The 22,241-nt window shown below is 30.1% G+C and overlaps 2 protein-coding genes across 2 annotated transcripts in view; both read right to left on the bottom strand.

Moving 5' to 3' along the window:
* The window catches only part of LOC129984677 (prefoldin subunit 2-like), a 68,459-nt gene extending 62,875 nt beyond the window's left edge, over positions 1 to 5,584 (bottom strand). The window contains exon 1 of the mRNA XM_056094608.1: positions 5,545 to 5,584. The gene's annotated coding sequence lies outside the window, so the exon portion shown is untranslated. The remainder of the gene's footprint in view (positions 1 to 5,544) is intronic.
* A 3,737-nt stretch (positions 5,585 to 9,321) lies between these two features.
* LOC129985362 (torsin-1A-interacting protein 1-like) lies at positions 9,322 to 22,114 on the bottom strand. Its single transcript, XM_056095366.1, has 3 exons — positions 21,919 to 22,114; positions 12,636 to 12,689; positions 9,322 to 11,028 (listed from the first exon to the last, which is right to left on the bottom strand). Exons 1-3 carry the CDS (start codon positions 21,952 to 21,954, stop codon positions 9,901 to 9,903), a joined length of 1,218 nt encoding a protein of 405 aa, XP_055951341.1. The 5' UTR covers positions 21,955 to 22,114; the 3' UTR covers positions 9,322 to 9,900.
* Between the last annotated feature and the right edge of the window lie 127 nt (positions 22,115 to 22,241).

The raw sequence follows: 22,241 nt of genomic DNA, 5'->3' as shown, positions 1-22,241 counted from the left end.
CCCTGACACTCTTTCATTTTTAATGACTGAAATAGAACACTTTTTGTGCAAACAATGAAAATAGCCTAATTTCTATAAAATCAATGATTCGAATATAAATAACGTGGGATATATAGCAACAAAGGCATGCTTATTAAAACAATAAAATTAATTTACATATCATAGATAAAAATATTTTTAAAAATTAGAAGAAACAAATTTTTGAATTATGAGATGGTATAAAAATAAATTTTTTCATGATGGTATTTTTGGAAATTATCATACTAAGAAACATCTCATTCGGTTTCTACTGTTTTTTTTAATTAAAAACCCCTACGATGAGCCTTCTAAAATAGGTTTATAAAAAATTTTGTAGCTCGAAGTACAAAGGTCTTTGTACTATCAAAGAAGATACCCTTTCATTCTTGTTATTACTAGAAATTGCACTGGCCATCAAGTTTTAATATTTCGTGTATATCAGAAGAGAGAAGTGTCGATTTCCAACGACTTCAACATTCTGAGTCAAACAATGACTATTAATATGCCCAACTTTGAAATGTATAGTACATGAAACTATAATAAAACTGCGCACATGCATGTGACAGAATACTTGCAGCACAAAAGAATCCAAATTATTTTTATTTTCTCGTGTACGATGTTTAAAGAAAACATTAAAATTACAAAAACTTTTTGTTACCGGACAACTTTTTCAGCTTGCCACCTAGCGGCCGCTCGATAAAACTCCAGTCTGTGCTCTGGAGTCAAAGATGGAAGCGTACCGTTTAAGCCCGAGATTTGTACTTTTCCTTAAATGCTTGTCCTATTATTTTCGTGTGTCCTTTAATGCTTCATTGAAAAGATTTAAATCAATCAAGCTTCTTTCCTTAAGAGTTTTGTTTTTCCCTGGCAGGAATAGTTTTAGACGCCCAACGGAAACTCGTTTTGTTTAAGGTTGCACAATCGAGATTTCTACGAATTTCCAATTTTTAGACTTCCCCGAGTTCGAAAAACTCATTTTTTGTATTGTCTGTGAAATCGATAACTCGAAACCGCTTTGAGTTAGACGGAGGAAATTTCGTTTAAATATCGTGTTCACCAAATTTGCAAATTCCTATCAAATTTTGGGCAAAATACATTTAGAGGTATTCTGTCCGGCTATTCGAATACAAGTTAATAGAATAACTACAAAACGAAGACCGCTAGATTGAAAAAAATGAGTACACAGATTTAACATCTACAGTGCAGACTCTGAATAAATGTTGAGCGAAATAGAACTAGCGATTGACTGTCTGTCTGACCGCTCTTCCAGAAACATGTAAAACGCAGTCACTGAAAAACGAATGACTTAAATACACTAAATCTGGTATGTGATTTTTGTGACTACAAATAGAGTTCCGTGTCAAATTTTTACTGCAGTCGGTTGGAAAGACACATCTAAAACACAAATTCGATTGTCGGATACTATGTCAGGGATTCATCGCCAGAAAAAAAAAAAAAAAAAAAAAAAAAAAAAAACCTTGCCAAGGATGACATAGATTTGGTAAAAATGCTAAACTAACGTCAAAAGTTAATATTTCGGAACTATTGTACGCAAGGCATTCTTTGGGATAACATATTTATTACAGTGTATGTGAGAAAGTTTGTGGGGGTCCATTCCGTTCATTTAACTTTGAAAAACACAATAACACGACTTTTTATTACAGGTCTTGTTTTATGGATATGCAGACAATGAATGCGTTCCAACAATAGTCGGCTAACATGGACCTGATTCATTTCTCATAGTAGTATTGCTTTTCAATAGTCTGCTAGCATATTATTATATTACTTTTCGATACCAGTTATACTTCCTTAACGAACGTGTTAAAATGTCAGAAAAAATCACAATTGTCAGGCAAAAATTCAACGAGGGAATGTAAAAATAAAGACCGTATTTCAAAGTGATCCCCCCCCCCTTTCAGTTATTGTACCATTGTAAAAACGAATGCCATGCTTTATCTTGATCGGCAAGTTAGCAGTCTAAACAAAGCTTGGGGGTGATTCTTACGAAGTAGTGAAGAGACATTTCACTTCTGAGGAGCAAACGTAAATTTTTCACAAATGTAACAAAAACTTCCAATGTCATTTACGAATTTTCCAGGCATTGTGCACGAAGTACAGTAACATGCTGATAAAATTGCAGGAAGCAGTAGAGGACGCGTCTATAACGTCGTATCTCACTATGAGGACTAACGCGAAAGTCAGAATAATGCAATCTCTGATTGGTGCTGTAATCTAGTGGCTGCTGTCAATACTAACAGTTGTTAAGCAGCATTCACACGAGGCCAACTATTGTGCACAGTGGAAGGACACGCCTGCTTCAGGAAGATCATATGACAGCAATGGGACAAAGGGAAACAGTTGTCCTGATGAGACAACCGTTTGCCATTGTCCCGTTGGGGTCAAGTGATGTTCCTGAGGTAGGTGTGGCATTCGATTGCGCACAATAGTTGGCCTCGTATGAACGCTGTTTAAGGAGAATTCCTTCAATAGCATAATGTCTTACGAACAGTGGCAGAAAGAAGGGCAACTTAAGCATTGTATATTTCATGAATTAATATATAAAAATCTCATGTCACGGTGTTTGTGTTCGAACTCCTCCGAAACGGTTCGACCGATTTTCATGAAATTTTTTATGTGTATTTCGTAGGTATGAGAATAGGTCGTAAAGTATATTTCACAACGCTAGGTAATTAGGGTGTTCCTATCCACGTTCACCGTTCTCTGAGGAGATCAACGTTTGCTTGAAATCATCGCTACTGTGGCGTAATGTTAAAAAAGTCCAGCTAAAAATAAACACGCGCGTCCAAATGCTACAAGATCAATCTGCTAACACAATCTCGGACCAATTGTTAGATATCGTTGATGGAAAAGTTGCTGTCTATGAAAATACTGGATGCATAAAATTGCCCACTCATTTCTGCACTATCGTTGATTCGCAAAATACTCTCATTGACCGCATATTTCCCGATGTAGGCACATAATACATAAATCATGCGTGGCTGGCAGAAGGAGCCATTTTGGCAGCAAAAAATGTGGACGTCGATGATTTAACTTCAAGAGATAGCAATTGTTGCCAGGCGACTTGGTATCATACAAATCGATCGATACAGTTTGCGATGCTAACGAAGCTGTAAATTATCCAACAGAGTTGTTGAATTCACTAGATTTGCCAGGCATGTCACCACACCTTCTACAACTGAAAGTTGGATCTCCGGTTATTTTACTTCGGAATTTGAACCCACCATGGCTGTGCAATGGCACGCGATTGATCATTAAAAAATTGATGAAAAACGTTATCGAAGCCACCATTTTGAATGGTTAATTCCGAGCCGAAAATATTTTGCTGCCACGAATTCCAATGATTCTCACAGACGTGGCAATCGAATTCAAACGCGTTCAATTTCCTATTAGATTCGCATTCGCAGTGACAATCAATAAGTCGCAAGGCCAAACGATGTCTGTTTGCTGCTTAGATTTGGGTACACCATGTTTTTCACACGTGGCATGTTCTCGCGTGAGCAAGCTATCGAGCTTATTTGTGTTGGTTAAAGACGGACTGACAAAAAATGTACACTCAATTGCTCTTCGAAATGAATATTGATTTTCTTTATTTCATTTTTATACTTTAGGGCAAAAAATATATTACATTTTTCACTTTGCGTTTAAATTTTAAGAGATCAAACAATGTACGTATATGTTCGTTACGTTAATGAAATACATTGTATTGAGAAAATGAATGGTTGGTGTTTTTTAGTTTTTATCGGCGATCATCGTCTACAGTGCTCCATTCCTCTTTCTGCCATACATCCCATCCCTACACACTTACAATACATTCGTTAACAACCAAAATATTCAATAGAAATAATTTATAAGGCAGAACAACGTTTGCCGGATCAGCTAGTATATAAATAATAAAGCAAAATAAAAACATAATACAATATGCATATAGAGTATATTTGTTTTTGAAAGCAACAGCCAAATTGTAATTTTTATTGTTACATTCTTGTTTAGCACCCTCGAATATTCCATTGAGTTGGTATTAGAAGTGTTTTAGCGGCATTTATTTGCAGTGTTAGTGATTAATGAGTCTAATAAGCATATTTTTAGAGTACGGGAAAAAAATATATTATAATTCTCTTTTTTGCGTTTGGTATTGTAGTGAATGCTTATCATTAATCATATATCAATATGAATCTGTAAACTGCAGGCTCCGTCGAGGCTGTGCGTGACGTAACTGGCGCGCTGCCCATCATTCTGGTATTGACACGCGCGATGCTTCTAAAAAGCTATTCTCTCCTTTTTCAGAACACTCGCGCACTCGCCACAGTGAAGCTTGTAGTTAAAATCAATTGTTTGATTTCTTAAGTTTAAAAGTAAAGTAAATAAAATTATTTTTCTAATATGTCGCAATAATTGGAGTCAACCACAACTACAGGCAACCCTAAAAATGACAGTAGGAAATGCTTTTAAAATTTATATGGATATGTTGTTAAGTAATCTAGTTAATGTATTCAGTCAAATATACTTATATCACGATACCTTTTAGTGTTTACATATTATAAATGTTGATATACTATACATTGCAAGCATTATAGAAAACATTCAAAACTCTTTACAAGGCGACCATTTTATCTCGAGCTCCAAACACTTGGTACGTAAATCTCACTAATAAAAAAAATGTTAAAAAATTTGTAATTAAAAATTTATCAAAATTTTAAAGTTTTTCTTCAACACTGCAGCACATGATTGTACAAAACCATTTTTACACAACTTTAAAACAATAATAATAAACGTTTTCTTAATGATATAAATGACACTTCTACGCAATTTATTTTTTGAAATTTTAATAAAATTTTAAAAATATATTTAAGTACTTTTTACAACAATGTTAATTATTATTTTTTTATTCAAGTTATATTCAGGCACATTATGGAAATAATAAATAATTTGTGTGTGTATACTATCACTTCGATATAACTAAGGTAAAATTTAAAAAAAGACATATTAAATTTAAAACAAACATTAACATGATATGAGTTTTCGGACTTGAGGTTCGAAGCATCTTTACTTATAAGTATTATAGATACTTATTTTAATAATTTAACATTTTATTTTCTACTGTTAAAATGCAAAAATATATTTTGAATGTAATTTTTTATTAAATGATAACAATTTTATATTTAAAGAAGGATGTATTTCAGCCTTTGAGAAATATTTTTCACAATGTTATAGCATTTTCAGTTTACTAGTAAGTTACGGAATTAACGCTGAAGTTAATGGGCGACGCTAGTTAGATTCACTCATCCGTGCTGCCATCATGTAATAGTTTCATGAACTACAATAAAATAAGAGATGAAAAAATTTACTTGGAGCATTTGAGAAACCCGAGAAATATTCGTGGCTCTAATTCCAAATAAATTCGGTGCATGACGTAAATATTGACATATGGTGATTAGTGACGATAAAACTTTTAAAACCTTATACATACATATTAACTATATAATAACAAAATCAAAATTTAGACACCTTTTTCTATATTCTTCACTGAGAAGGAAAGGTAGGTCCGCCATTGCAAGATTTTCTCTCCTTTATCTTTCATTCGCAGTAGGTAACTGTGGTAAAATAATTGAAAAAAAAAATTAATTTAACATTCATTTTCAAAAAATTCTTCGGATAAGACCTTTTTTATGTTTCATGAAAATTTTTTTTATTAAAATTCTTTCCAACTTCAATCTAAAGTGTAATAATAATTTATTTCAGTTATTACATGATACATTATTCAGAATTAAAATTTTAAGTAAAGAAGTGCAAAAATGCATATATCTGCAAAGTTGCATTGTGTAAAATTTTACTTTCCAGTACAGCCTCCACAATCTAGTAGTGCTATAAAAGTTTTTTTTTTTCATTGATCAATTATATTTTCTGCCGAAACCAGCGGGAATTTGAATAAGACTTATTTATATTTGCACAATTCATATTAGGACGAAGAAGAGAATTCACATTTTGCATCCTTCTTTTAAAATCAGCCGAACAGGTTTAGAATTCGCGTTTTGTTTCAAATTTATTGCTAAGACATACATCATCATTCATTCATCTTGCCTACTCTGCTTTGGTTTAGTTTGGTTATATTAACGTCCCATTTTAAAGCAACACTAGGGCTATATTGGGACGAACCTCGTCATTTTGAACCACGGTCAGACGAGGAAGACACCTGAGCTGGCACTCCCCCTCCTAATTTCCGCATCACACCAGCGGGAGGATGTTTCGCCCCGACGGATTTAACGTGTTATTCTACTTTGGAGCAACTGTATTCTCATACACATGAACAATATTCATTGGTGTGATGTGGAAGTTTGGAGAAAGGGGCGGGGGTGCCAGCTCAGGTATCGTCCTGGTCACATGACCGCGGTTCAAAATGACGAGGTCCGTTCCAATATAGCTCTAATGTTGTTTTAAAATGGGACGTTAATATAACTAAAATTCATTGACGAATTATAATTTAAAATGAATGATTTACAATTTAATGTAAAAATCATTCACCACAATTCAACTAACTTATTGCAATTTTGAGTCGTCCTATTCATATATAAGCGATTAAACAGATCGGCCGACCATCGGACCTTCGACAGGTTTGAACCAAAATTTGATGCAAAACAAGAATTTTAATAATAAAACAGAAAATCGCACGCCTTTATGTAGCAAGTTCGTTTTTGAGTATCTTGCTTTCAAACAACATTAACAAATTTTATTTTCGTAAATTTCGGTCAAAATTTACTAGAAATCAACAATTTTACTTAAAAGACAATAAACTACATCTTAACCGTCTAGCTTCAGCTCAAGCGTTCTGAACTCTCGGCACACATAATTCCGAAAACATCTAGAAATCATCGAAACCTAGTACCCCAATCGATAGTTTAACCTCATACAATAGGCTGTGCAACAGATTAATTAAATGACAGATTAAACAAATGACTTAAGTGATTTGTTATTATATTCTGTACCACGAATACAATAAATAACAATTGTATAAAATTTGGTACACAAATTTATCATCCAAAATGTAGATTTTTATCAAATTCTGAACCAAATCATTAAGAGATACTGTCAGATGGTTTTTATTTTAAATCCATATAAATGCAACATCCACCAATTTAGAAAGATGGTATTAGGTTGTATTCTTGTAGCAGTTCTGTATCAAATTTTGGGTTTGATTCCTCGAGCAAAAGATCATCAAAATGCATATTTGTGTTTCCTTCTCTATTGCATGATCGCATGCATAGAACAACAATAAGAAGAAGAATTGAGCATTTGTGGATTTATAGCCGGTCCCAATGTCTTCAATTTTATGTACAGGATATCAACGTCATTAGAAAGCATACAAGAAAGTTTTAGGAAAACTATCCCCACAGTTTTTTTTTTTTAAATTTTATATTCTAGAATGATACTAATATAAAATTAGGGGAATTAAACTTCTGTCCTTAAAATTTTATGCACATACAAGATATGATCCTATATGTGTTCAGCAAGCACATGCGTACATATATATATTTATCTATGAACAATTGCAAAGCCTGTTAAACACTTATACGTACATATGTATATACATGCATTCATACAAATGCAGTATATTTGCTTACATAATGTTCTCATATATGTAATGTATCAAATACTATACATATGCACTATATTTTTGTATGATGAATTATTTAAATATGTACATCTAAATATGAATATAATATTATACAGATGTATATATACATTATGAAACTCATTATATATGCACACATACATATGCATGTATACGGAACTCTTTATATACATAAAGCATATACTTGCAATGCGCAATATACAAAGTATGAGCATATACAAATGCCTGTTCAAAAGTAAGCGCTAATATTTGTGTTGTACTAGATGTTATAAACATACACTAATTTGTATGTTCACGTTGCAAAATATAAGCAAACAAATGTATGTATGCAGACACACAGAGAAATAGGTTTGTTTATCTACATGCCTATAGATTATGTATTTGAATCATTACATTTAAATATGAAAGAAATAAAATTATCTTTCCAATACTATCGATCATTCATAGTGTTCGACTGTAAAATATCGATTTTTTAAAAAACTATTTATAGTTTTGCAAGAGTCAAAACACTTCCTTTTTTACTCCAGGAGTGTTTTGATTTATGCAATATTAAATATTAGAAGGATAGTTTTCACTCCAGGAGTGAATACTGTCTTCTATTGTATTGAATTTTTCGATAGTTTTGGAAAGCTATCGTTTATACTGATGATAGTTCAACTATCGATGTTTAAAGAACACTAATCTAGATTAAACCATATAAAAAATTCTATAATGAGTTCTGATCATACATGAGAGCTAAGTTTCATTGGCTTTCTTAAAACATTATGTTTATTGTGCACAATTTTAATTTGATCATGCAAAAATATAAGAAAACTGACAATATATATTAAAGAAAAACAAATCTTGTTTCTATAATGAAAAAAAAAAAAAAAAAAAAAAAAAGGAAAGCTTGAATTATCAATACAAAGTTTCTTTATCCTTCTTTTCTCCAATTTAAGAGACATTACAAAATAAAACTGTGACAGAGTCCTTAATTTCCACAACTGGACTAATTTCCTCACTTTGTGATGTCAATTAAGTTCACCACTTTGAAAAATGTTTAACAAATCAGAGTGCTCTTATCATTATTGTGTATAATATAGTCTTTTGTTATGATAAAATATGGTTAAATGACATAACTAAATTAATATTATTAACACTAGTTACCTTTAGAAACTATACTAATGATGGTATTATTACAATCAAGTCGAAAATTCTGAAGGAATATATCTTATCATATTAAAAGGGAGCACTGGTGGTTCGCTACTCATGCACAATAGCAAAATAGATTATATCTCTAGTTGAGATCTCTATCTTACTTTTTCCCCTGCAATATTTCTCAAATATGGAGGTGGTGGGAATATATGAAGCTTTGATGGTGTACCTAAGAGACAAAAGCTTTCATGTGAAATAAAAATTAGCAAAATCAGAACACTCTTAAGTTATGTCTAATAACTATTTTTCTCCCATAGAAATTTCCCCGAAAATAGGTATTAGTGGTGGAGAACAGGAGTCCATTAATTATGTATCTACGTGTTATTGATTTTCATATGAAAAAAAATGAAAAGATATTAAAGTACAATATTTTTATTGAAATTAGTTTTTTTTTTAAATATAAAATACAGCTATTTTAAGATATAAACACAATATTAAATAGACTGAAGATCATACTGAAATTGGTTGTAGTAATTCAATGAACATTTTTATGCTTCATATTATAAAGTTATAAAAATAACTAAAATAATTTTAAATTTTCACAGATTTTAAAGTTGCATTATGAAATTGACTAAATAGAATAAGACATTATTTCAAAATATTTAAACATGTTGAATGAAATATTAAGTAAATCACTTATAATTTTTTATGTTTTATTTCATTATGATTAAATAATTTCAGCATAATGTAATAAAATGTACTGTAAAATTTAATTAAATGCAAAAAAAAAAAAAAAGTGATATTGCAAAAGCAAGATTATCAATTCAAAAAGCTTAAACATATTGCATAACTAAATATCAAATTGAACCCCAGCAAATTTATTTTTGCAAATAAGAACCCCAGCAAATTTATTTACTTTTCTTTTCACTTGTATTTCACTATGAATAAATAATTTGCATATAATATAGCATACCACCAATCCTAACCAAAGCAATACTGAATTAAAGAAACATATTTCAATCACAAATTTATAATTTACAACTGATATTAGAAACAATACTTTGACACGAAATAAAAATAATAGCTATAAACTGAAGCAATCATTTTAAAGATTCAACAGTAATTACTGCCACACTCACAGTCAAGCGTGACAGCAATGCAGTTACTTGATCAACACCAGTATCTATCCATACACTAAGCAAATGATCATTAGCAGCTTTATCCCATACTGTTAGATCGGAATAATCAGTGATGGCTTTATTCAAATTGATAGTCATAACAAAAACTGCTTTTTTAAAAGGAGCATTTTCGTGATCATAATATTTATGCAGAATGATGGCAGCTTGCCCAGGAATGTGGTCTAAATCTTCAATTAAAACTGAACCTAACTGATTGATTTTCAAAGTCTTGTCAATCTTTTTATCAATATCCATTTTGGCTTTATTAACACTTGCCAGTTTAAAGTCCTCGCCTGAAAATTTGAGAGTGAACTTTGGTACAGATAATAAATCAACCAATTTATTTGCAAAATCACTGCAAACAGTTTTGGAGCCATTTGTTGCAAGAAGCAGAATGATTGCTGGAGATTTAGGTTGTGCCACTAGAACATTCTTTAAGGCACTGTGAATAATGCGAAAAGTCATTTTTGGCTGATCTCCAAACTTGGATCTTAGACTGTTCACCAGGGTGGTTGCAGGGTCATTTACATGGGAAGTATCAGGATATCTTACATAAAAGGTTATGAATAAGGCAATTATAATAATAAAGATAATAAAACAAATGATCAGAAATGTTACTGATGAAAAGAAGTTGCTAGGCTCTGATGTGCTAACTGAAGCATATCTTTTTGGGGGGGATTGTTTCAGAGGCTGATCATATCTTCTATCATCTGCAGAGTCCTCAAATCTATCTGACGAATAATTCTTTTTCTTGCTACCTGGGGAGTTTTCAGAAATTTCTTGCTCTTGATCAGGCAGATAATTACTGTTATCAAAATCATCAGAATTCTCACTATATCTATTCTTTGGAGATCTATTTTCATTACCCCTATCTCGATACTGATTTAAATTTTGCTGATGTCTCCCACTTCTATATTTTAAATTGTTAGCTACATCCTTGAAAGAATCTGTACTTGAAGGTGAAAGATTTTTCCTTTGATTTCTAGGTGAGGGGCTATCGAGAAATTTCTTTTCAGGAGAATCATCAGAAGAGGAAACATCCATATTTTCCTGCAAAAATGTACAAAATAAATCCAATTCATAACCTACTTTTCTTCTTAATATCTAATTTTCAAATTTAATAATCATAAAGTAAAAATTTCAACAGATATTTGAAATGTGTGTCATTTTTTAAATGACTGGCATCTTAATGCGGTACACATTTCAAGTAATTTTCATTCAAATTATTATGACAGATAAAAAGAAAAAAAATATTCAAGAAAAGAGACAAACACAAAAAACAAGGAGAATAACCATCATAGTAATATTCTAAAAATATTAAATGCATATAGTTTGAAACAGAACTGTAACTAGAGACCTCAGGACACTAGGTCAATAGAACACACATCTTGATATATTATTTTCTTAATAATTAAAGTAGCTTTGTGCATTTTAATCAAATGATTTTTTTTCTTTAGTAAATGCCCTGTTGATATGCGGTATTGTATGCTATTTTTATTTAATCCTGTTAAATAAATAAAAAAAAAATGATATCCTGAATTGTGACTTTATATAGAATATAGACTGAAACCTGAATATAATCAAGGTAAAATGCTTATTAGCAAATTATTAAATTTACTTTTATTTTTCTATATGGGTTACAAAAAGTACTGTTTTTTAATTGTTGATAAAACAAACACATTAATTATTTCATTCAGTCAAATTTCTTGGTCAGTTTTTTCTGTCCCATACTGCATCATAAATAATTTTTATGAATTTCAAACACAATCCTGCAAGCTTAGTACAATCACAGGAACCATGGAGTACATTACTCAAGGAAAATCAATTATAGTGAATTATGATTCATAATCAATCATTCTGAAAATCATTTGACATTATGAAAATTTTTAGATTCCTTTTTATATGATGTATTAACTAAAAAAAGAGGGGGGGGAGTTGCTGATGGTACTCCCTTAATTTGTTTTGGAAAGTATAAAGAATTGGGACAATGTATGACAATTCATTTAATCTTCTGCATGAAGAATGCATCGCATGTCTATGAAACTAAGCTGTAAAAAAGGACATAGACCATAAAGGCAAAGCAATAACTATAATCACTAGAGACCAATCATAAGAGGTAACTGTTAACCTTTTCTGTCTCAATACGAAAATAAAATACATTGATCTGCTATTTTTATATCTAATGCTCTAAAATATTCAATTGCAGGACTGTATTGCTGTACTTTTTTTTGTAACTTCTAGCTTTACCTAGAAGTCTTTTACACCACCTGGTAGCAAAATGGATAAAATCTGTAAATGATCACAAGTAAGATTCCATTAAAAATTTAATTAGAAATAAACTATTTCTAATTAGGCAAAAAAATTTTGATTTGGAAAGAAAAAATATAAATACTGTTAGTGCAGTATAATTTTTCAATTTTTTTTTAAAAAAATTGAAATCTTGAATATGATAAGAAAAAAAATTGCTTTGTCTTCCTTTGGGAGTGTCTTTGGCTTGAGGTCTGTCTATAGCCGTGGTTAAAAAAATTTCATTTTGTAAAGGAAATTATATAATAAAAAATGATTTATATAAAACATTGATAAAAAAGAAAATATACAAATAATGATTAAAAACTGAAGAAAGTATTACATTTTAACAAATGAATTTCCTTACTTACTTTTTCTGCATTTAAATCAGGGTACAAAGGTCTTCGTGTCAACTCGAACTTATTCTAAAATAAATGTTCCAAAACGAAATATAAGTATTTAAATAGTAAACAATGAAAGAACAAAAGTAATTTGATAGACTTTTTTCAATAACATTAGAATAAGTACCATGGAAGATGTTGATAAAAATCTAGAAATTATAAATCCTAGGTTTATAAAAATGTGAATTAATAATGAGATGAATTATAAGCAAAAACAATTTTAATTTAAAATTACTGTTAGAAATTAATACTTTATTAATAATAAAAATCCTTTGCAGCTTTAACTTTTTCATAATGATGACATACTGACGAAATTTTTTTATTTGATTTTACACATAAGAACATTTCTGAAAAATTGAGTTAGGAATCTTAAGGTTAAGGCTTCGATTTTGTGGTAAATAAAATCATCAAATCAGTGAAGTGAAAATCCCACTTGGGACGAGGCCAACTGACATCACCAGGGATAAAAAACAGCATCCCACATAAAAAAGAAGCAATTGTTGTTGGACAGATTGAAAAGAAAAAGAAAATATTGTTACAAATCTGTAATTTTATAGTGTCATCATAAGAAAGACCGTTTTACAGTCATGTGTAATAGATGCCGAGTCAGTGATCCGAGAGCTTGGCGACGAATTTGGTGACAAAATGAATAATGCTCGAAACTTCGAGAATTTTGTTGATCCGTCCATTAGGAACCGAAATACGCCTGATGGTCTAGAAGCTTCTAGCCCCGCTTCCCGAGAATATAAAAGGCCGGCACTCTCAAGCTGTGTCGATTTGTCGGAGTTGCCGACAAGTAACGAGACTTCGAGAGGATAGCGAAGCAACAGCGGAGTGCCAACGTTGTGTGGAGCGCTGAATTGAGCTGTGAGCATCCAGTCCTGTTGTCTATTGTGGCGACAGCGTCGTATATTTTATGTACAAGTCAGTTGTAAGAAATAGTGAGTCGGTAACTAAAGCGAGAGAAGTTCAGCCGTTGGAGAGACCGTAGAGCGAAGCTCCGAGGAACCCCTCTCCGGCTGAATTCTGTCTAGCCGCTTCGTGTGCTGTGGACGATTACTATTTGTGGGCTACTGTCGTCTGTAGTGTGCTGTCCCGTGTTCGTCTCGGTTGTAAATATTTCTCGTCTATATAAATAAACGTCGTCGTTTTTTTCTACTGAGTCCTGCTGATTGTGTTCTCTCACACCATATCACTACCACTATCTGAACGAACCCGGCTGTGGAGAAAACCGTAACAATATTGTTACGGATTCCACTACTACTAAGTTCGTAAATTCGCCGGGTTCGATTGTAGTGGGTGTATGATGTGAAAACAATCAGCAGACCTCTGTAGAAAACAGCGATAACGTTTATTACACACGAAGAGACGAATATACAGAGACGACAAATATACACAGCCGAGATGAACACAGGACAGCACACAGCAGCAAACAGTAGCTCACAAGTAGTAATTGACCACAGCACACAAAGCGGCCAAACAGAATTCAGCAGGAGGGGGAATCTTCGAAGCTTTGAACTACGGTCTCTCCAAACGGCTAAAATTCTCCACTGTCTCCTCGTTTTAGTCGTACCCAAGTACCGACTCACTATTACATGACTGGTTACGCCACACACAACTTGATGCTGCTTCCACAATAGACAACAGGACTCGGCACACAGCTCAGTTCAGAAATAGCCTGGGTTCCACACAACGCTGGCACTCAGCCGTTGCTTCGCCATCCTCTCGAAGACTCGATACTTGACTACGACTCCAACTGCGATTCGATTCATTGCAGCTTGAGACTGCTGTCCTTTTATAGATGCCAGGAGGCAGGCCGAGAACCTTTTGGGCCAATCAGGCGTATCTCAGTTCCTATTGGATGGATCGTTAAAATTCTCGAAGTTTCCAACATTATCTATTGTGTCGCCAAAGTAGCCAAATTCGTCACCAAGCTCTGGGATTATTAGCTCGGCACACGAGCAGCATCCAATACAGGTTTGTAACAATATATACAAAAAAAAAAGGAGATATGCAGAATTTTTAATCTAGCATAGAATAATATGTAATCACAAATCAATAGCTTAATGTAGATTAATACATCATTTTTAACTGTAGTTGACAATTTTCAATAACATAAAAGGAAAAATTTCTTTTAGTTAATCATTTTTGTCTAGAATCTGACTAAAATAGCAGCTGCATATATTAAAATGTTAAAAACCACAAAATACATGTCCACAGCAAAAAAAAAAAAAAAAAAAAAGTGCAAATGTAGCATTTTTACAAAGCTTTGAAAAAGTGGAATGAGATCAGGAAATAAAAGAATATTTTAGAATGACTTTGATATGGGCTAAGTTAAACTGAAAGTTAGGAAATTAATTAAGTTTAAATTAAATTTCAAAATATCATTATATATATACACATAAGAAACTACCAAATACAATCTTTTGAATAAAGAACAAAACAAAGCCTAAAGTTAAAGAATCAATTTAAATTATATTATAAAAAGAACAATGATCCATGTTTAATAAACAACAACATTTTTGGATAAGTAGTATTTGGTGAATACATGTAAAAATCTCTTGGATTTTCTAGTATCAGATTACATAGAAACTGTTGCAAAAACCAAGCACTTTGAAGTATGTTAGCAGAAAAGAAAAAATCATACATGTTTGTATACACGAGTCTATGCATTTTCTAAGCATACGATACCTTCCGTTCTATAACAATGGACAATGTACAGATTGTACTAACAAAAATGTTTGTACAAAGTTAAGATATTATTTATATAAAGTTACCGTGATATATAAACAAGACATGTTATCAGGGTTGAATAAAATTTATAATTCGACAGTCAGATCCTATTTATGTGCTTTATTTGAGCTTGATTAAATTTAAAAAAAAATATTCAATTAAGGATAGAAACTGCATTATTTAAAGGTGAAGTTCTTCAGTGGTAGGAATGATTATTTCTTTTGAAATGTATTCAATCAGAATAATGAAAAAAAAAAAAAAATCCTCTAAGGATTTTAGCAATTCAATTAAAAGGAAAATGAAAGTCAAACAAAAATTTGAGAGGATCATCATTATACCTCTCACCTCCGTCAGTCAGATCATGACTTTCATATTGGACAGACCATAATCCTTTAATCCTATAGGGCAGATTTAGATGACACTTTTGTATGACTTCCATAAAGAGTTAACTTTAAATATTGTATGATTTCTACATATTGTTATACAATACTCTAAATGTTGGATAATATTATGAAGATATTGTAACAATGTTGTAGGACATTTTGCACTAACAGAGTAAACTTGCACTCATCAGGCATAATTAAAATAAATTCTTGACTATCTAAGATATCAAAAATTAAAGAAATTCAAACATTTATCAAATCATAGCAAGTTTAGTGCAGTCTTCATTTTGTTATGCCCCTTCAGAATAACTATTTCACTGCTGCAACATACAGCTGTACTGACTGTTGATAAAAGAGAGCAGGGGGGGGGGAATGTCATTAAGCATTATTTTAACTTGTGTTGTCATCCCCAAATCTTTCTCACCCTAGATTCTATCCCTAAATTCTTCTCTTAATACATCCAGCAATCAAAGCTTAAGACCTATTTTTTCAATTTATAGCATTCAGTGTCAGGGGGGGGGGATGTTTTCTTTGCACTTCAAGAAAATTAAACACCGTACAGTATTTTTAAGGTGCTTAAAAAGGTTTTATAGAATAAGGTATTAAAAGGTATACAAAATTCATGATGCTACACACACAGGTGTACAACATGCAACAAAGATGAGAGACAGTCCTTGATTTATTTTATATTAATAATGCAGAGGTGAGGTGAATTAGAAATTGTTCATATCAAGCAGTCTTGCCTTTTATGTGAAGGATGTAGGGAATGAAATGAATTCCCCTTAGGTAACAGTTAAACACCAAAAAATTTAATCAAGTATTGGAATCAAAAAACAATTGAGCTGGTTTTAATGTGTTGGGTGATGAAACTTTTTAAAAATTCTTTTAACCTTTAAATCAAATAGAATAAAAAATGATAAAGCTTTTTATGTTTATGGTTACATACAGGCAATTTTTTGGCAGATTTATGGATTCCCCAATTCTCTGATAAAGTAGTTAATTTTCAATGACTTTACAAGCATACAGATCAAACATTCTTCAAATCTGTCAAGAACTGTAGATTTGGTCCAACAAATATATAGCTTCTATTTTATATATGTATGTTTTATGCTTGTAAATTTAGTAATAAGCAAAAATTATGAGTAATGTTTATAATTAAAAATGTTTTTTCATTTAAAAGCGATTCTTATTTGTCATATGTGTTACCAAATAAAATATTTTAATCAAATTTAGAATGCAGCTTAAAATCAACAATAAGTATGTTTGGCCAAAATGATCTCTTCTGTTAAATTGCAGAGCACAGTTCAAACACTCCATCAATGATAAAGAACAAAATTCTCACTTTTATAGGGGGAAAAAATGCATTGAAAGATCTTTTTTAGAAAATTCAAGGACTATAAATTACATATTTTAAACATAAAATTGCAATGTGGAAATGAAATGAAATATTTTTCAATGTTAATATTGAAATGAGACATTAATTTCTTACAATTTCCAGATGCTCTTGAGTTAAGAGCATTATTGACTTACATTGCAGTTAAAAAAACAACAACAACACTACAGTTCAAAATGGATTTTGAGATCAAAATCCAAGTTTCATTGTTAGTCAATTAAACTTTTATTGTTATACAAGTTACTATTATACAAGTTAATTGTTAGTCAATCTAACTTTTATTGTATTGTTAGTCATCATTTGAGAGCTACTATGCACTAATTTCACACAATAGACTATTGGTTCTCACTTCACAAAAATCTTCTAATTTTAGAAATAAAAGAAAAAAAGCTGCAATAATTTTTAACCTTGATATTGACTACTGTTTGGCAAAACATCAAGAAAGATGAAAGAGACAGATACAAATCAAACAAACTTTTATTTACATTTAAACAAATGAATGTGATGCAGCGTGTCATTAAAATGTTTTAAATTTATTTACATCTTAATTGACTTTATAGAATTTCAATTCCACAAACAGTTTGATCCTGCTATTCATTGAAAATACTTTTTCTTTTCTGCCTTTTCAACTAGTTTGTTTTCTACAATGAGAAATCATGATTATTTAAAAATATCCTTTAGTTCATCTATGATGTGCATCTTTTTCTTATTTTTTTTAAATTATTCTGAGATTGCAATTTCTGTTTATTCACGTTTTCAACATATTTATAGAGCTGATATTTTTTTGCATAAAATCCAAATTCTTTCAGGATTTCAAAATTCTCTGCTCTACCACATTTTTTTTTTTCAATTTATATAAAACCACATATGCCACTTCTTTAAAGTTTATAAAACTCAAATGTTTTTATTTAAGAAAAATTCCTTTTCAACTATGGTCTGATATGGGACAGTAATTCTTCCCATTTAATTTACCTCCTACAGTTTAATTTAAAATTAACACCTACAATTTCTGATCTTATTTAAGGTCAGAAATTTAAATTACCTCCAACAGTTTCTGACAAATCATAAATATTGTATTACAAGCAACATCATTTAAAAACTTTATCAAGTTTATTAAAATAGAATCACATTTTTTCTTCTTCTTGCAATTCACACACACACACACACACATACACACACAAAAAAAAAAAAAAAAAGAGAGAGAGAGAGAGAGAGAGGACGATTTTTAGTCCATTATCACAGATACTGTATCAAGAGACTGTGTTTTACCTTTCACTTCAGATCTAAAACTTTTTACTTGACAAGTACACAGCCAAGAGGAGATTTATTCAAAAATTTTTAAATGATGATATTACACTTTATAAATGATTATACATACACAGTCCTGATATTTATGTTTTAAATCTGTTAGCTGTTTTTCTGATTCCCCCTCCCTTTTCCAAAAAATCCTATACTAACTTAACTGATTTTGGCACATGAATCTATGTTTGAAATATCAAATGCAAACATGCCATTTATAGTGATAAATATTAAAAAACATTATTTTTCATGTACAAAAAATTTTAAAACAGCCAATGAACATTTTTTTTTCATGCCCTGTGCCAAAATTAGCAAAAGTGGAAAATTTCTTTTCTAGAATATTAAAAATATTTGGATAATTTTGTGAAATGATAAGAAACATTTCACATTACTAAGTAGAATCAAATATTTGCTGTACTTTACAATAAATTAGATCTGGTGTAGTAAAAATTTTTTCCCAACTTTCTTAAAATATATGACCAAGTTGTTCCACATTTTAATTGCCTGTATTTTCAAGTTACATGATTTTGAGAAAATCTGTTGCAAATTTACTACTCTCGGAAAATTTAGCTAATTAGCAAGAATTCTTCATTTTTTTGTTGGCATATATTTGTGTAAATAATGCATATTAGGTAAAAGAGGATTAAATATCTGCTGTGTATACTATTTTGCCATGAACTGTTGATAACATGCAATAACTGAAATTCTTTTTGTATTTCATTACTATATAGTTAATGAAACTTCTATTTCACTAATAAACCATCCATTGAGATAAATAAAACCTTCTTCAAATCTACTTTTTCTGAAGAATATCAAAAGTCATGTAAATCATCTTTTGGCTGTAAAGTAATAAATAAAAATTAAAGCAAAATATTTAATTTTTATTTTTTTTTTCTCTCCAAAACCAAAATATGCACATATGTAATTATTAGCAAATGTTTACTGAATGTTTCACCAAATATTATATACACATTAAGAGCACCAAATAATTGAAATAAATTATACTTAATTAATGGAAAAGTTTTAAATGAAATTAGTACTTTGTTGACAAACAGAATAACTTTTTGACATTCTTACCGACTGTGAATATTTCTTGGAAGAATTTTTTTTTATAAGAGGCAATAATAATAACTTTACAATATTCAAAAACCATTTCAATTCTTTATATAAATATTACAAAGATACAATAAATGGAATAATAATAATATTTCCAGCTACTGAGTATGGCAAAATTTGATTATCACAAATGTCAAAGCTTGAGAATAGTGGCAATAATTTTGCTTGCCCCCTCTTCCTTACATTTTCCTCAAAAGAACACAGAAATAAAAGACTTGTGTCTGACACCACTCACATATCAACACCCTTTTTCGATTAGTAGAATTCTCAAGGTAAAATTGAGTCAAACTATTTTTCTGGTCTCTCACAAAAAATAATAGATGTATATCTTGCCTACTCTTTAAAGACCCAATGAAAAATGAAATATTATTTCTGAAGACTAGACTCAACAAAATAAATTCTAAAAATGTTCAAAAATCGTGAGTACTCCAAAAAAAACTTCTCAAAAGTTCTTCAATAAACTTCTTTAAATAAAGAATATATTTACTATAAAATCCTAAAAAAACACTGATAAAGTTGTAAAACATGTAATTTAAATTAGGAGTTAAATTGCAATTGTATCATGCAAAATTCAACTGATACAATATCACACAATAGTATATTTATGATAGTCCAAATAACTGCCATTTTGATCATTTAAAAATGAATATTAAATTACATTGCTTAGCAAAAGACATTCAGATTTGAAACTGAAATGAAGCCAGCTTGATATAAAATGATAATAGAATAAATCGTCTCAAATTAAGCAAAATATTATCATACACTATTTGTATAGACTAGAAATGTAAAAAAATACTATTTTTATTGTAATTTGAAATTGTAGTTTACAATTTTAAAATTTAAACAGTAGTATTTAAGTTGGACAGATTCCTTAAAGAAAGACACTAAACACTTTATATGTAAAACCTTAAAATAAGTCGGGGTTAATTTTCACTAAATGGCAGGGATTATCTTTTTATATCCATTAAGATGATAATAAGTACCATCATCTACCAATAGAAATGTTAAGAATGTTTGACTAAAATTTTTTACAAGAATTAGTAAGATTCCTTAAACTAATATTGTTTAAACGAAAAAAAAAAAAAAAATTGTAAATGTATTTCTATATGTTATAAAGTAAAATATAACATGCAAATATTTTACATTAGAAAAATTTATAATGAACAGAAAAGAAAAATTTTGTAACAATCCAGACTTAAATATATTGATTTAATATAATATATTAAATTAACATATTACACTTAAATATATTAATTTTTTTTTTTTTGTTTGTGGGATCCTTTACAGAAAGCAATTTACATTCCTTTACTCTTTTCTAGTTCACAAAATACTCAATATTTTTTTCCCTAAACAATTATGTGAATTTTGAGTGACTGAGATTATCTTTAATTTATAAGGCCAAAAGAAAAATATGAATCTCAAAGAGATTTTATGTATAATGATAGAAAGATTTCATTCTAATAAGTCTTAGAAATATCTATTTAGTTGTGTATTTTTTTAGTAAATTTATTTTCCCTATTCCTTGACTCTCCCCTATATTCTTTAATTTATAAGTTGATCCATTTATTAGCACTAAACTTACTACTAGCAGTCAAATGACAATTTTCCTATGGTAATTCCAAATTGCTGGCATTTAAATATAAAATTTTTTTAGTCAATTAGGTTTGATTCAAACATAAGTATGAGAGTATATAGATCAATAAACAAATTATAATTTTTTTTAATGTTTTAAACATGACTTTTCATTGTTTTGGATAATTAAGAGTTTCTTCTTTTCATCACGTACTCAATATCTAACTTATCAATTTTTGAATCTATGTTTGAACTTCAATATTATAATTATTACTCAGTTCAAGTATGCATCAACTAAAAAAGAAAAATTCTTTGAGGCTACTTAGTTACAATTTAGCATATATTAAGTAGTTAATTTTGTATTCCGATTATAACAATAAGCACAGAAAATATATTTTCCTGTAATTAGTCAATTAATTTGCAAAGTCTTTTGTAAACTTTCAATTCCAAATATTTAATTGATGTCAAATATTCTATACAAAATATTTGCCTGTCGGTAAAAACATTTATCGATTCGAAAGTTAAATTTACTGTAAGCACAAGGTTTTGACTTCATTTCCAGGTTGATTCTAAATTTTCCAAAAATAATATATATACAGATTAAAAATAAGTATTACATAATGACTATCCTTGCTCTTCGAAACACTTTTTAATATTAAAGACTATTTCAAAAACTTTTGACACAAGTTTTTATGTAAACAAGTTAATAGAAATTTTATTTATGAAGGAATATTAGATTTTCAGAAGCGAAACTTACAGCAACATTCTTTTGTTTCGGTTTTTTAGGTGACATAGCCTTGCAGTAATAAAAAACAAATGAAAAGAAAATATCTTAACTATGAGCAATAAACTATTTTTTTAAAAATTATTTTCATTCTACAATTAAATTTGCGCCATATCCATATTTTGAAAACGTGCAGCATATATATATGTCAATATTTACGTCTGCAACTGCGCATGCGTCCAGTAAACGAACTGAAACTTTTCCTTTTACTTGTTGCTTTTAGTGCATTTTTTAAAATTATTTTTTTACGTTTGATATTGAATTTTCTAAAATGCATCAAAATTAAGAAATAATTT

This window comes from Argiope bruennichi, chromosome 9 (genome assembly GCF_947563725.1).
Source record: "Argiope bruennichi chromosome 9, qqArgBrue1.1, whole genome shotgun sequence".
Taxonomy (NCBI): domain Eukaryota; kingdom Metazoa; phylum Arthropoda; class Arachnida; order Araneae; family Araneidae; genus Argiope; species Argiope bruennichi.
Note: the sequence above shows the minus strand (reverse complement) of the source record. Positions and strands in the feature narration are given on the sequence as shown.